General features: G+C 42.2%; 1 protein-coding gene across 1 annotated transcript; it reads left to right on the top strand.

Moving 5' to 3' along the window:
* Positions 1 to 264: 264 nt before the first annotated feature.
* LOC117830528 (elongation of very long chain fatty acids protein 6-like) lies at positions 265 to 11530 on the top strand. The gene is made up of 3 exons (XM_034708676.1): positions 265 to 580; positions 8754 to 8885; positions 11263 to 11530. Exons 1-3 carry the CDS (start codon positions 492 to 494, stop codon positions 11528 to 11530), a joined length of 489 nt encoding a protein of 162 aa, XP_034564567.1. The 5' UTR covers positions 265 to 491.
* Positions 11531 to 13709: the final 2179 nt, after the last annotated feature.

A 13709-nucleotide genomic window follows, 5' to 3' on the forward strand; every position in this document is an offset into this window, starting at 1 on the left:
TAATAAGAACATAGCTTCTTAAAAAAGTGAACACTTGGACATAAATAAGCATGATATAAACTAAATATAATGTATTTAATGTGTATTTAAATGTATTTTATTGTTTGATCTATGTTCCATCTGTTACCATGGAGGATGCTGGGTTTGTATTGTAACTATTGGGGAGCTGTCCTGTCATCTACTTTTGCTGCGTCATCTATTCAAATAGTTTTATTTTGAAAGTCTGAACCGGAACAGCTCCTTACATATGTGAGGTGTCTTGACGCGCTCCGAGCAGGAGTGGAGTGACAGTGGGGAAGTGCATCTGGTGGTGGTACCACATCCTCCAGCCCCAGGACTGTGACCGGTGATAACCCAGCAGATCTCAGCTGAAGACCCTGCAGCCTCCAGACTCTGCCCACTCATCAGACCTGGTCTGAGTCTTTGGATCAGTTCCACCTCTTCAGATCCTTCAGATAGAGTTCTGCGCTTTTACGCGGAAGAAGGAGAAAATGAACGAGAGTGAATTAAAGCTGGCGGAGTACGGCTTCGAGCGGCGCTTCGACGAGAGACAGGCTCTAGAATGGATGCAGGAGAACTGGTATGTTTAAGGATGAAGGATAGATTTAAAATGGTGTAATGCACCTTTAATCTGCGTAATGCTCTGTCCTCTTCTCCTGTGAGACATAACACTTGGCAGGAGGCTCTGTCTGGACTTAATGTCATGTCCGGGCTGCCCACCATGAGGACAAGGTGTCTTTACTGTACATCACTGGATGGGCCACGTTCCCTCTTTATGTAACACCTTTTGCATTTCAGATATTGTTCTAAATAAGAAGACAAAGTTAGATTAAGAAGCTGCTTTAATCAAACCTCCCTGATGATGCAAAATCTAAGATTTAACATGAGGCTGTTTTACATTTTACGCAAATTAACATTCTGACTCATTTGTCCCAGCTGCTGTCAGCCTGTTAAACAACTCCATTTGATTTTCATTTATGGGATTTGTTTTATTGCCATTGCTTTTCTTAAATCAACTTAGTGTCTCTTAGCAGCTTAGAGATGCTCTCTCCAGCTCAGGATTGCAGGACAGGATGCTGATCCACTTTTCCCTCAAAGAGATGGTTGACGCTCTAACTGTCATAATTTCCCCACTCTCAAGACCAGCCTGAGACCACACTAACGTTTTTACCACAGTGTCAACAGGCAGAGGGGGGAAAGGCCCAGACTTCTATATGTGGATTGATTTGATATGAAGTGTGTGATCAGGCTTCCATTCCGTTCTCCTTTGATCTATTCCATTCCGTTCTACTTTAAACCATTCCATTCCATTCTACTTTGATCTATTCCATGCCGTTCTCCTTTAATCCATTCCATTCCGTTCTCCTTTGATCTATTCCATTCCGTTCTACTTTGATTCATTCCATTCCAATATACTTTGATCCTTTCCATTCCATTCTACTTTGATCCATTCCATTCCGTTCTCCTTTGATCTATTCCATTCCATTCTACTTTGATCCATTCCATTCTACTTTGTTCCATTCCATTCTACTTTGATCTATTCCATTCCGTTCTACTTTGATCCATTCCATTCCGATATACTTTGATCCATTCCATTCCATTCTACTTTGATCCATTCCATTCCATTTACTTTGATCCATTCCATTCCATTCTACTTTGTTCCATTCCATTCTACTTTGATCTATTCCATTCCGTTCTACTTTGATCCATTCCATTCTACTTTGATCCATTCCATTCTACTTTGATCCATTCCATTCCGTTCTACTTTGATCCATTCCATTCCGTTCTCCTTTGATGTATTCCATTCCGTTCTACTTTGATCCATTCCATTCCATTCTACTTTGATCTATTCCATTCCGTTCTCCTTTGATCCATTCCATTCCGTTCTCCTTTGATCTATTCCATTCCGATCTACTTTGATCCATTCCATTCCATTCTACTTTGATCCATTCCATTCCGTTCTACTTTGATCCATTCCATTCCGTTCTACTTTGATCCATGCGGACAAGGTGTCTTTACTGCACATCACTGGATGGGCCACGTTCCCTCTTTATGTAACACCTTTTGCATTTCAGATATTGTTCTAAATAAGAAGACAAAGTTAGATGAAGAAGCTGCTTTAATCAAACCTCCCTGATGATGCAAAATCTAAGCTTTAATAAGAGGCTATTTTACATTACATTACATTACAGTAGCAAATTAACATTCTACATGCATGCAAACTCAACTCCTCTGTGGCTGCAATGCATGCACCCAAATATCTCACCACCTGCACACACACCAATCAGAACGTTGCATCATTGCTCAATTAAATCCGCCTTCCTCCATTGTCCAATTAAATGCCTCGCACAGAGGGAGTGACCCCTCGCTGAGCAGCTCCTCCACAGGAACCTCGTAAAACCACATTTTTCATGCCTCACGTCCACGAGGCCGTGCAGGAGTGTAACTGAGGCCAGCTGTGATCCTGCAGCAGGGGAAAGTCAAGTGAGCTGTCAGATGAAGACTCACCTAATTCACCCAACAATCACAGAGCACACAAGAAGAAAGATGTAGACACCCTAGGGAGTGTGGAGTGTTCAGGGAGTGATTCATAGCAGGGGAGCATAATGTTTGGAGATTATCGTCAGCTTTACTTACACTGTGTTGTGCAATGTTGCTATAAAAGCTGTCTGTTATACATTCAGACAGCTGGTTAATCCTCGTGGATCAGTTAGATTACAAAGCTCATTTCTTCCACGCTTCCTTGTTGTTTCTGACATTCAGTTTCACTGTGAGGCCAAGTATCGAGTCACGTTTGACACAAGTGCTCATAACTTGGTGCTGATACTTGGCTAATGCCACAAAATCAACTATGATATTGTTTGATTGTTTGATTTATTTTAATTAAGGAGCCAGAGATCAATATGTGAGGGATAATGTATGGTGAGCAGGTAGTTATGGGAAATAGAATCCTGACAGGGTGAGACAAGACTCCGATGCTTCTTGTTTCACCCTGTCAGGATTCTATTCCCCATAACAACCTGCTCACCATACATTATCCCGTTTATTACCCAGCTACTAACTTAAAATACAAACGTGTTGTTAAAAAGATTGATTCTAGATTATTTCATTTATTTAAAATGATTTATGTTTGCATTTTTTTTAAAATAGTCCCAGGGATTCCACCTCAGTTGGATTCTTATCTGCCTGTTGCGGTGGATTTAACATGAAACTGTCCCCATTCAGGTCTCCTTCTCCTCTGAGCTCTGCGGTTCACACACCTTAAACCCCCACTGTCCCTCAAAGTGATTTAATGTGGCTTCATTTAGCTGGTCTGCAGAAAATCAGCCTTCCTACATGAGCATGTGTCTGTGTTTCCTGTGCCGTTATGAATGAACATGCTGCTACTGATGCTTTAGATAATGAATGTTCACTAACTCTAAACTTAGGAGTCATCTGACTAAAAGAAAGGCAGAAAACTCATTACATTTTCTATTTTCAAGGTTTTATTTCAAGTTTAGCTACTATTGTCGATATTTTTTTACTATAATGGGTAGTGGTGCAACGGATCATCGTTGATCCGTGATCCGTACGGATGCCTCTCCACGGTTCGGCACGGACGTGGTCCGCGGATCGGTTGATGAAAAAAGTTGCGCGTGTTCACGTGATGACCGCATGTTCAATCCACACTCACTCGCCAAGCGCAGCTGTTGTCATGGCAAGTGAAGGAGCAGAGGGACTTTAAAACCCTCCTGCATCTTGTAAGTCACATGTATGGGAGCATTTTGGTTTCCCTGTGAAATACAGTGAATGCTGAATGTTCTTGAACCACGTTATGAAACTCCGTTGCGCACCCACTAGACCAGAGGCCGTCAATACACGGCCCGCGGGCCGCATCCGGCCGCCTGTTCATGGCCCCCGAACTGTTATTCCTTCACTCTGTGTTTTGGTCGGGTCACCGTGTGTTTACGGGGACTTGTCTCCATGTCAACCATACGCAGACAGGCTGTTACTAGGTCACTTAGAGTCCACTGCTGCAGTGCAATTTTTAACTTTCACTTTTGTTTCTGGAGCGGTTCACATGTTGGCACTTTGCCAGATGTAGGACCCTAGAATGCACGAAAACGGTGTGTTCACAGTTTGCTGCTCAAAGAAAAGTGGACGGTGAAAATCAGCAAATGAAAGAAGAATGGAGTGAAACTTTTGAAGTTCCTCTGCTCCTTCACTTGCCATGCCATGAAATGCAGTGAATGAGGCAGGACTGGGCCCACAGATAGGGTGAACCGTGAGCTTTTTGATCCGTTGCACCCCTGATAATGGGCAAAATGCACTAATTTTAGATCATTAAAAAAAAAACATTCTGGAAGACATCTCAGGACCCCCCATTGGTCTCTCGCAACCCCCAGGGGGTCCCGACCCACACTTTGGGAACCCCTGGTCTATGGTGTCAACAATCAGAAGCTAAATGTGTCTGAACTCTCTTCCGTGGATTGATTTGACATGAAGTGTGATCAGTTTGTCTCTGGTGTTGCTCATGTTAGTGAAAGTTAATAACCGTAGTCAAGGGGGTTTTGACCAATCAGAATCAAGCTTCTTACACAACCTTGAGATCAGTAAGAAAGCCGGGTAATACCAGATGTTATTACCCAGCTGTTGTAAATACTTGATACTTGAAAGTGTTTCAAGGAACAACCTGGTCCACCACCTCAAATTCAATCAGCACATTTGACCTCTGCCTGTTGACACTGTGGCAAAAACCTTACTTTCTAATACCATCGGGATGTGATTACAGAGAACACAGGGATCATGTTACTGTGTGGTGCTGCAGTTCAGAGAAGCTATCTTATTTATTTTATTTAACCTTTATTTAACCAGGTGAGTTCATTGAGAACCAATTCTCATTTGCAATAACGACCTGGGCGAGAAGGCAACACAGGCGGCATGACAATAAATAAAAACAAAACAAAAACAGAGAGGACATACAGAGAGACCTAGAGACAGAACAATACAATACAAACATATGACAGCAGTGAGCAACTTAAAAGCAATTTAAGAGCAAGTGCAGTGATGTTGAGTTATGGGGTGTATTAGGTTTTTGAATGGGGCGAGTGGAATGAGAGAGGTCAGCTTTAGGGACTGTTGAAGGTGATTCCAGTCATTTGCAGCGGAAAACTGGAAGGAGGTGCGACCAAAGGAGGTCCGGGCTTTGGGAGGGATGAGTTTGATAAGGCTACTTGAGCGCAGGCTCCGGTTTGTGCTGTGAAGTTTGATTAGTGACTGTAGATATAAAGGGGTTTTACCAGTGAGGGATTTGTAAATGAATAGAAACCAGTGTGTTTGTCTGAGAGAGTGGAGTGAGGGCCAGTTCAGCTGAGAGTACAGGTGACAGTGGTGAGTGGTGAATGGCGCTCCAGTGACAAAACGGATAGCAGCGTGGTAAATGACATGCAGTTTGTGAAGGAGGGTGTTGGAAGCAGACCTGTAGGCTATGTCACCGTAATCAAGAATTGGGAGGACTGTCATCTGAACCAGAAGCCGTTTAGCAGAGTGCGTGAAGGAGGATTTGTTGCGATAGAGAAAACCAATACAGGATTTGACCTTAGTGAGTAAGTGTGTTGATGTGTGCTTCAAAAGAAAGTTTGCAGTCAAGCCAGATCCCTAGGTATTTGTAGCAGTCAACAAACTCAATCTCTATCAGCTCCTGTTCTGTTATTGCTCAGATATCTCTATCAGGACTAAACTATCTTTTAATTATAAGACACAACAACAGTTCAGACAAGACTCAAAGTGACCAAGTTTGCAACTTCCACTTAACTCCATCCTCTCCTCCAGTCTCCTTCTGTACATCTATTATGGATGGACAGGGATCAGCTATCAGGAGCCCCTGTTTCATTAAGTGGGTCAAGCAGCAGCAGCAGCAGTAGCATCTACTTGGCTTAATATGTATTGTGTCAATCTGGATTAGTCATCTGGTCTCTCCTCAGACTCACGCACACCCTCCCAGACGTAACACACTCAACGTCAGCAGTTATGGCTGATATTTGAACCCTGATTGAGTTTATTCTGATAAAATAATCAAACTGAACTGTTGTTGAGTTTAAACACCTCCTTGTTCTCGGCTCATCAGTTCTCAGCCGTCTGATCCCCCCCCTTCTGTCGGCATGACCCCCGGTTGCTGTAATTGAAACAGTATCAGTGATTGCACATAATCCAGGTGGAGCAGAGCCCAGATCTCATAACCTCGTCACCCAGAGCTGAGAGTCTAAACGTTCAGTGTGTCAGCCAAACATCTGTTAATCCTCTGCTGTGGTTATGAGCGGGGGTGATGACGAAGAAAGAACAGGTTCATAAATCTGACCCTTTCAGATTTATAGTCCTGCATGCACATGTTCTGTATCATGGGTGAACCTGGCACACGGCCCCCTGTCAGAAGCAGACCGTCAGAACGTGTCCTGTTTGCTCTAAGTCGCTCTGGTCTTGTCCTTTCCCCCTCATTGTGTAACATTTTTATGTAACAGCCCTAATCATGTTGTGTTTCAGGGTCTGACTGAGGTGATTTTAGTGTCGGCTGTTTGTCAGAGGAAGCCGTCATCTTCCTCTTTGTGTCACCCGATAGAGATCAAAGTCTGAGCAGGATGCAGCGGGAGGGGAGGGCAGTGTGCAGGGCTGCAGGTTTAAATTTGATCAGTTTGATCAGAGACAGAGGAGCTGAATGTTTCCAATCTGCACACTGCGTCACTGACTAACCTGCAGATTTACCTTCTATTGTTTCCTGGCTTTCTTACTGATCATGTTAAATACTGGATTCTGATTGGTCAAAACCCAATAACAACAGTAATTGATTTTGAATAGTTGAGGGACACCCGGGACAACCTGATCCTCCATGTGATATCAAATCAAACTGTGGAAAGGAGTCTCACTTCCTGTTGACAATGTGGCAAAAATGTTACTTTCGGAGAGCACAAAACTTCAAATTCATGTTTTTAACCACGTTCATGATCATGTTGGTGTCTTTTCTCCCCCTGTCAGGATTCTATTTTGCACCACAACCTGCTCATGATACATTACCCCTTACACTATGGAAGAATTAACAACTTAGTCTGTCAAATTTAGAAAAAATGGAGGTCTAGTCACAATTTCTCAAAGTGACGTCTTCAAAGTGCTTCTTTTCTCCAACCAACTGTTTAAAACTTTAACTTACTTACTCTTCATTTACTGCCAATAATAACAGAAAGGGTAAATCACATTAATAAAGCTACAACCTGCAGATTTACCTTCTATTGTTTCCTGGCTTTCTTACTGATCACCAGGCTGTGTTAAATACTGGATTCTGATTGGTCGAAACCCAATAACAACAGTAAGTGATTTTGAACACCCGGGACAACCTGATCACAAACATGATATAAAATCAAACTGTGGAAAGGAGTCTCACACACTTCTACAGATTTTAATTTAACCTTTTCCTGTTGACAATGTGGCAAAAATGTTACTTTCTGATAGCATCTCTCAATTTAGTTGGAGAGCTTTAAACTTGACTGATCAATCACCACATTAATGGTCATGATGGTGTCTTTTCTCACCCTGTAGGGTTTCTATTTTACACCACAACCTGCTCACGATACATTACCCCTCACATTATGAATTAATTATTGGTCTACATCTTTGAAATGTCAACGACATTGGAGAAGTATAATCATAATTTCTCAAAGTGATGTCTTCAAACTGTAACTTACTTACTCTTCATTTACTGCCAATAATAACAAAAAAGGAAAGCCATATTTATAACGCTACAACCTGCATTTGTTTAACATTTTAGCCTGAAAGAAATGACAGAAGTCTGTACAATGATAACAATAATTTTTACCATTAATGTTTTTTCAATTGGCGACTATCAAGTACTTTATTTTTATTTCAGTATTGCCAAGAACATCACAATACTTGGGTCACGATACGATATATCACAATATCAAAAATAGAGATGGTGTAAATCACACAATATTACTCAAAATTGAAAGGACAAATAAAGTCAAAACTATATATATTATTATAGATATTTTTCACCCCTCTAATAAAACATGAGCAGTGATTTGTTTTGGTGTAATGCAAGGTCTGAACACTAGGTGGAGCCTTGTCTTATGCTGTGCATAGAGCCATTGCTCCAGGTGATAAGAGCCAAACTGTTTTGGTTGAGTTTATCTGTTTTATGTTCGTTTTTTTATGATTTAATAGATTATTGTTTGTACGTATTATCGGAGTCGTTATATCCAAACTTACTCTGCACATTGCACGTTGTTTGAGTTGCTTCTCCAAGTCACCACATCCTATGGAGTTTCCCTCTACGGCAGCTGTCAATTAAACTGAAGTAAAACCTGTTTTTTAACCTCTAATAACGAGAAAGAAGCTTTTCAGAAAAAAGAGGCCTTGAACACAAAACAGTCAAATACTAACTACATATCACCACAGCATACGGATGAGAGAAACATTCGTACCACCTGTATTTATTTTTAAAAGTGTGACTGCAGCCCCATTCAAATGGACAGAGTTTTTGACCTATCCTGCAGCCAGCCACCAGGGGGCAGACGCTTTGGTGGAAGCTTCACTTCCAGCCGAGCGAGCTGCGCCCCTGGTCTGAACTGGTCAGAAAATCTTCTCCTCAGTGATATGTTGAGTCTGTTAAAATGAGTCTAAGCTTTGTTAAAAACAGATAATAAAGTCTGTTTGTTTCTATTCAGTATTGAGTGTGTCAATACCTTGTCTTGTTTCTTACCCCACAGGAGCAAAGCCTTCATGTTCTGTGGCCTGTATGCTGCCATCGTGTTCGGCGGTCAGCACTTCATGAGGGAGAGGCCGAAGCTGAACCTGCGACGTCCGCTGGTGCTGTGGTCACTCAGCCTCGCCATCTTCAGGTGAGTCAGGCAAACTGCAAGAAACAACACAGGAACAAGAGTGAGACATAAGATGAGTAGTATTTTCTTCATGCAAAATCAAAATGCAAAGTATAAAAGGTAAGGTCATTCATTGCAAGAATTAAACATGATCATTTTTTAGATTTTTTTATTGCAAACGTGATTTTAATCTGAGAGAATATCAGATTTTCCTCCTGGATCCTTCTGAGATTCTCTTCTTTTTAAATTTGAGATTCAACATCAGGGTGCTCAGTTTTTGTCTTGCACATTTTTGTTGATACTTTAACAGAGTCTCATTTTTTCTTGAATAAAATGTGACCTAATTATCTGAGAAAATATAAACGTCCCTCTCTGATATCGGCTACTCTAGCTTACAGTCTTATCTCTGAGTGTGATCTTGTTGTTCCTGTAACAGGGACATCGTGCGATCATCGTTGCCCTCACCTCCAGCAGGTCACCATTCCTGGATGAGTGCAGTGGAGGAATGTGTTCTGAGAATCTGTTCACATCTTTAAAAGTGAAAACCAGTTTGATGACACGCGTGCAACACAAAAACCCTTCCTCCCTGAGTTTAAAGTCGTGAGCCGTGCCCTTAAAACAGGAGGTGAACCTGTACAGAAAGAAAGGGATGTTCACACCTGACCACACTTCTTCCTTCACCTCCTGTATAATTTACAGAGTTAGGTTTTCTACATTCCTTCACAGTGGAGTTTCTATCTCCCAGACTCTAACCCCAACAAATGTTCTCGTCAGACTCTTTCCAAACAGAGCAGGTCTAGACCGTACTCTATGTTCTATTATTAACAAAGACCCAACATCAAGACCGGATCAGATCCAGTCCCATCTTACAGACAGGACTCAGTCTGATCTCATCTTAATCCCCCATGAGCAGAGCACTTTGCAGCATTTAGCAAGTTACAGTGGCAAGGACAAACTTCCTTTAACAGGCAGAAACCTCCAGCAGGACCAGACTCATGTTAGACACACATCTGCTGAGACCGTGTTGGAGAGAGGGATAGAGGGAGATGAAGAGAGAGAGAGAGATGATAGGGGGAGACGGATAGTAGTAGTTGTGCAGCTGGAGTCCTGGCAACGGTCCACAGAAGCAGAGATCCAGAGAGAACCTACGAGGACAAGGGAGCTCAGGACTCCAGAAAGGTCTAAGAAAAGAGAGAAGAGAGGAGACCAGAAGAACAGAAAATGAGGAGAAATAAATGGGGAACGGAATGATACCGAAGGAAAAGTGAAGGGAATAAGAAAAGGAGACAGAAAGGATTGAAGAAACCAGGAAAGAGAAGAGAGAAAGAAAGAAGAAATGAGAGAAGTGAAGAAGAAAGCAAAATGAATGAAAGGAAAAGGGAATACAAGAAAGAAAGAAAGAAAGAAAGAAAAGAGAAATTAAAGGTGGAAAGAATCAAAGAAAGAGGGACAGCAAGAAAGAAGGAATGAAATGAAAAAGGAATGAAAGAAAGAAAGAAAGAAAGGAAGAAAGAAATGAATGAAAGGAAAAGGGAATACAAGAAAGAAAGAAAGAAAGAAAGAAAAGAGAAAATAAAGGTGAAAAGAAGAAAGAAAGAGGGACAGCAAGAAAGAAGGAATGAAAGAGAGGAAGAAAGAAAGGAGGAACGAAATAAAGAACAAAAAAGAAAGACAGAAACAAGAAAGAAGGAATAAAAGAAAGAAAGAATAAAAAGACTGAATGACAGACCTTAAAAAAAGGAATCTATATCAGAGATCCAGAGGAACCTACGAGACAAGGGAGCTCAGGGACTCCAGAAAGGTCTATGGTTAGTAACTTTAATGGGACAGGAAGAGTTAAAGTGAGAGACAGGCAGAGAGAGGAGAGAGAGGGAAAGACAGGATCCCAGCGTGTCAGTCTAAGCCTATAGCAGCATAACTAAGAGCTGGTCCAAGCCTGATCCAGCTCTAACTATAAGCTTTATAGTTGGTAGAGGATTCCAAAGGAGAGGTGTCTGATAGCTGAAGCCTCATTTAAATTGCTCTGCAGAAGATCTACTTCCTGTAATCCCCGGATCGATCCCCAGCCCGGCCGTCGGAGGTTTTATTACTTTACAGTGATGAGTCATGATGAGTTTTTATGGCTGCAGCAGAGAATGAACAGGAGAAGGAGGGAAGAGTTCTCTTGTTTAACTCTTTTATGAAAAACAAACAGTGGGGTTGTAAAACGATGCTCTGAGGATCGTTTGTTTGATATTCTGACTGAATGATTAACCCTTCACAAACGAGGGCTCCGAAGATCATCCCTTTTCATTTCACCTTTTTAATGATGATGTCAAACCCAGCCTGTATGTGATCAAAAAAATATCCAACTTCTCTGATCTCAAATCTGTCTGCATGTCGTGTGTTCACTCTGCAGTATCATTGGAGCCCTGAGGACCGGACTCTACATGTTCCACGTCATCACAAACAGCGGCTTCAGACAGTCTGTGTGTGACTCCAGCTTCTACAGCGCCCCCATCACCAAGTTCTGGGCCTACGCCTTCGTCCTGAGCAAAGCCCCCGAGCTGGGTAAGACACTCTGCTTCATGTTCCTGAGACTCTTCTTTAGGATGAAATATTCAGAGTTATCTTCAGGCTGCTTGAAAACAAAGTGTTGTTTTAAATCCACATGCTCCCTGCAGTGAAACCCACAAACTTCAACCTTGAGCTTCTGAATCATCCTCCTCTCTGGAGCTCTTAAACTCTCCTGTAAATCTATGGAAACAATCACAGTAAGAGCTGCAGCTCCTCCACACAGAGATGCTGCAGACTCATCTGTTCTCCTAGTGCTCTCTGGGAAACGGAGGCTGGAGGTGCTGAGGTGGCAAGAACACTCTGTTAGTGTGTGATTGATGCAGACGCTCTCCTGAACTGCAGAGGGAGGAGTGTGTTCCTCCTCTGATTGGTTGCATCGTTAATTTACTACAGGATCTGATCCCAGGGAACAGATGTGCTAATTAACCCTTTAAAGACCAGTTAATAATCCACCATGAGCAGAGCACTTTGCAGCATTTAGCAAGTTACAGTGGCAAGGACAAACTTCCTTTAACAGGCAGAAACCTCCAGCAGGACCAGACTCATGTTAGACACACATCTGCTGAGACTGTGTTGGAAAGAGGGATAGAGTCAAGTCAACTTTATTTATATAGCACATTTAAAAAACAGCCGCAGTTGGCCAAAGTGATGTACAATCTTAAAAAACACAATCAATAAAAACAAATAGTGTTTAAAAAGAACAGATATTACAAACACAAAACACAACAAATAAAAAGCCACAATAAATAAAAACGTTTTAAGTAGAGATTTAAAATTCTCAAGTGTCTGAGCATGCATTATATTGAGGAGGCAGAGTGCTCTGGCCGGAGCACGTAGGGGCAAACACAGATAAGGTGGTGCCAGACCATGTTAACTTTTAAAAACCAACAACAAAGTCTTAAACTGGATCCTGAAACTTACAGGAAGCCAGTGAAGAGAAGCCAGAGAGGGAGATGAAGAAAGAGAGAGAGATGATAGTGGGGAGACGGATAGTAGTAGTTGTAGCAGCTGGAGTCTGGAACGTCCACAGCAGCAGAGATCCAGAGGAACCTACGAGACAAGGGAGCTCAGGGACTCCAGAAAGGTCTAAGAAAAGAGAGAAGAGAGGGAGAGGAGAAGAAAGAAAAAGAGGAGAATGAATGGTGAAGGAAAGGATAGAAGGAAAGGACAGGATAAGAAAAGGAGACATCAAGGATGAAGAAACATGGAAAGAACAAAGAGGGAAGGAAGGAAGGAAGGAAGGAAGGAAGGAAGGAAGGAAGGAAGGAAGAAAGAAAGAAAGAAACAAAGAAACAAAGAAACAAAGAAGAAAGGAAGAAAGAGGAAATGAAAGAAAGAAAGAAGGAAAAATAAATAAGGAAAGAAAGCAGGAAGGAAGGAAGGAAGGAATGAAAGAAGAAAGAAAGAAAGAAAGAAAGAAAGAAAGAAAGAAAGAAAGAAAGAAAGAAAGAAAGAAAGAAAGAAAGAAAGACAGACCCAAAAAAAGAATCTACAGCAGCGATCCAGAGGAACCTACGAGACAAGGGAGCTCAGGGACTCCAGAAAGGTCTATGGTTAGTAACTTTAATGGGACAGGAAGAGTTAAAGTGAGAGACAGGCAGAGAGAGGAGAGAGAGGGAAAGACAGGATCCCAGTGTGTCAGTCTAAGCCTATAGCAGCATAACTAAGACCTGGTCCAAGCCTGATCCAGCTCTAACTATAAGCTTTATCGAAAAGGAAAGTTTGAAGCCTACTCTTGAAAGTAGAGAGGGTGTCTGCCTCCCGGACCCTGACTGGTAGATGATTCCAAAGGAGAGGGGCCTGATAACTGAAGGCTCTACCTCCCATACTACTTTTAGAGACTTTAGGTACGATGAGCAGGCTGTAAGACAAAATAACCACCCCATTCTTTAACAGGCAGAAACCTCCAGCAGAACCAGACTCATGTTAGACACACATCTGCTGAGATCTACCGTGTTTGAGAGAGAGATAGAGGGAGATGATAGTGGGGAGACGGATAGTAGTAGTTGTAGCAGCTGGAGTCTGGCAGAGAGGAACCTACGAGACAAGGGAGCTCAGGGACTCTAGAAAGGTCTAAGTTTGACTTGAAGAAAACAACTCAATACAGATGTGGACCTCAATAACTCTCTCTCTCTCTCTCTCTCTCTCTCTCTCTCTCTCTCTCTCTCTCTCTCTCCTCTCTCTCTCTCTTCTCTCTCCTCTCCTTCTCTCTCCCTCTCTCTCTCTCTCTCTCTCTCCTCCTCTCTCTCCTCCCTCTCTCTCTCTCTCTCCTCTCTCCTCTCCCTCCCT

Source organism: Notolabrus celidotus, chromosome 18 (assembly GCF_009762535.1).
Source record: "Notolabrus celidotus isolate fNotCel1 chromosome 18, fNotCel1.pri, whole genome shotgun sequence".
Lineage (NCBI taxonomy): Eukaryota > Metazoa > Chordata > Actinopteri > Labriformes > Labridae > Notolabrus > Notolabrus celidotus.

Bases quoted from the DNA above. Each gene is read 5' to 3' on its own strand.
- LOC117830528 (XM_034708676.1), top strand. From the start codon at position 492: ATGAACGAGAGTGAATTAAAGCTGGCGGAGTACGGCTTCGAGCGGCGC. The intron at 581-8,753 runs GTATGTTTAAGG...CTTACCCCACAG, and splicing joins GAATGGATGCAGGAGAACTG to GAGCAAAGCCTTCATGTTCT. The intron at 8,886-11,262 runs GTGAGTCAGGCA...TTCACTCTGCAG, and splicing joins CTCAGCCTCGCCATCTTCAG to TATCATTGGAGCCCTGAGGA.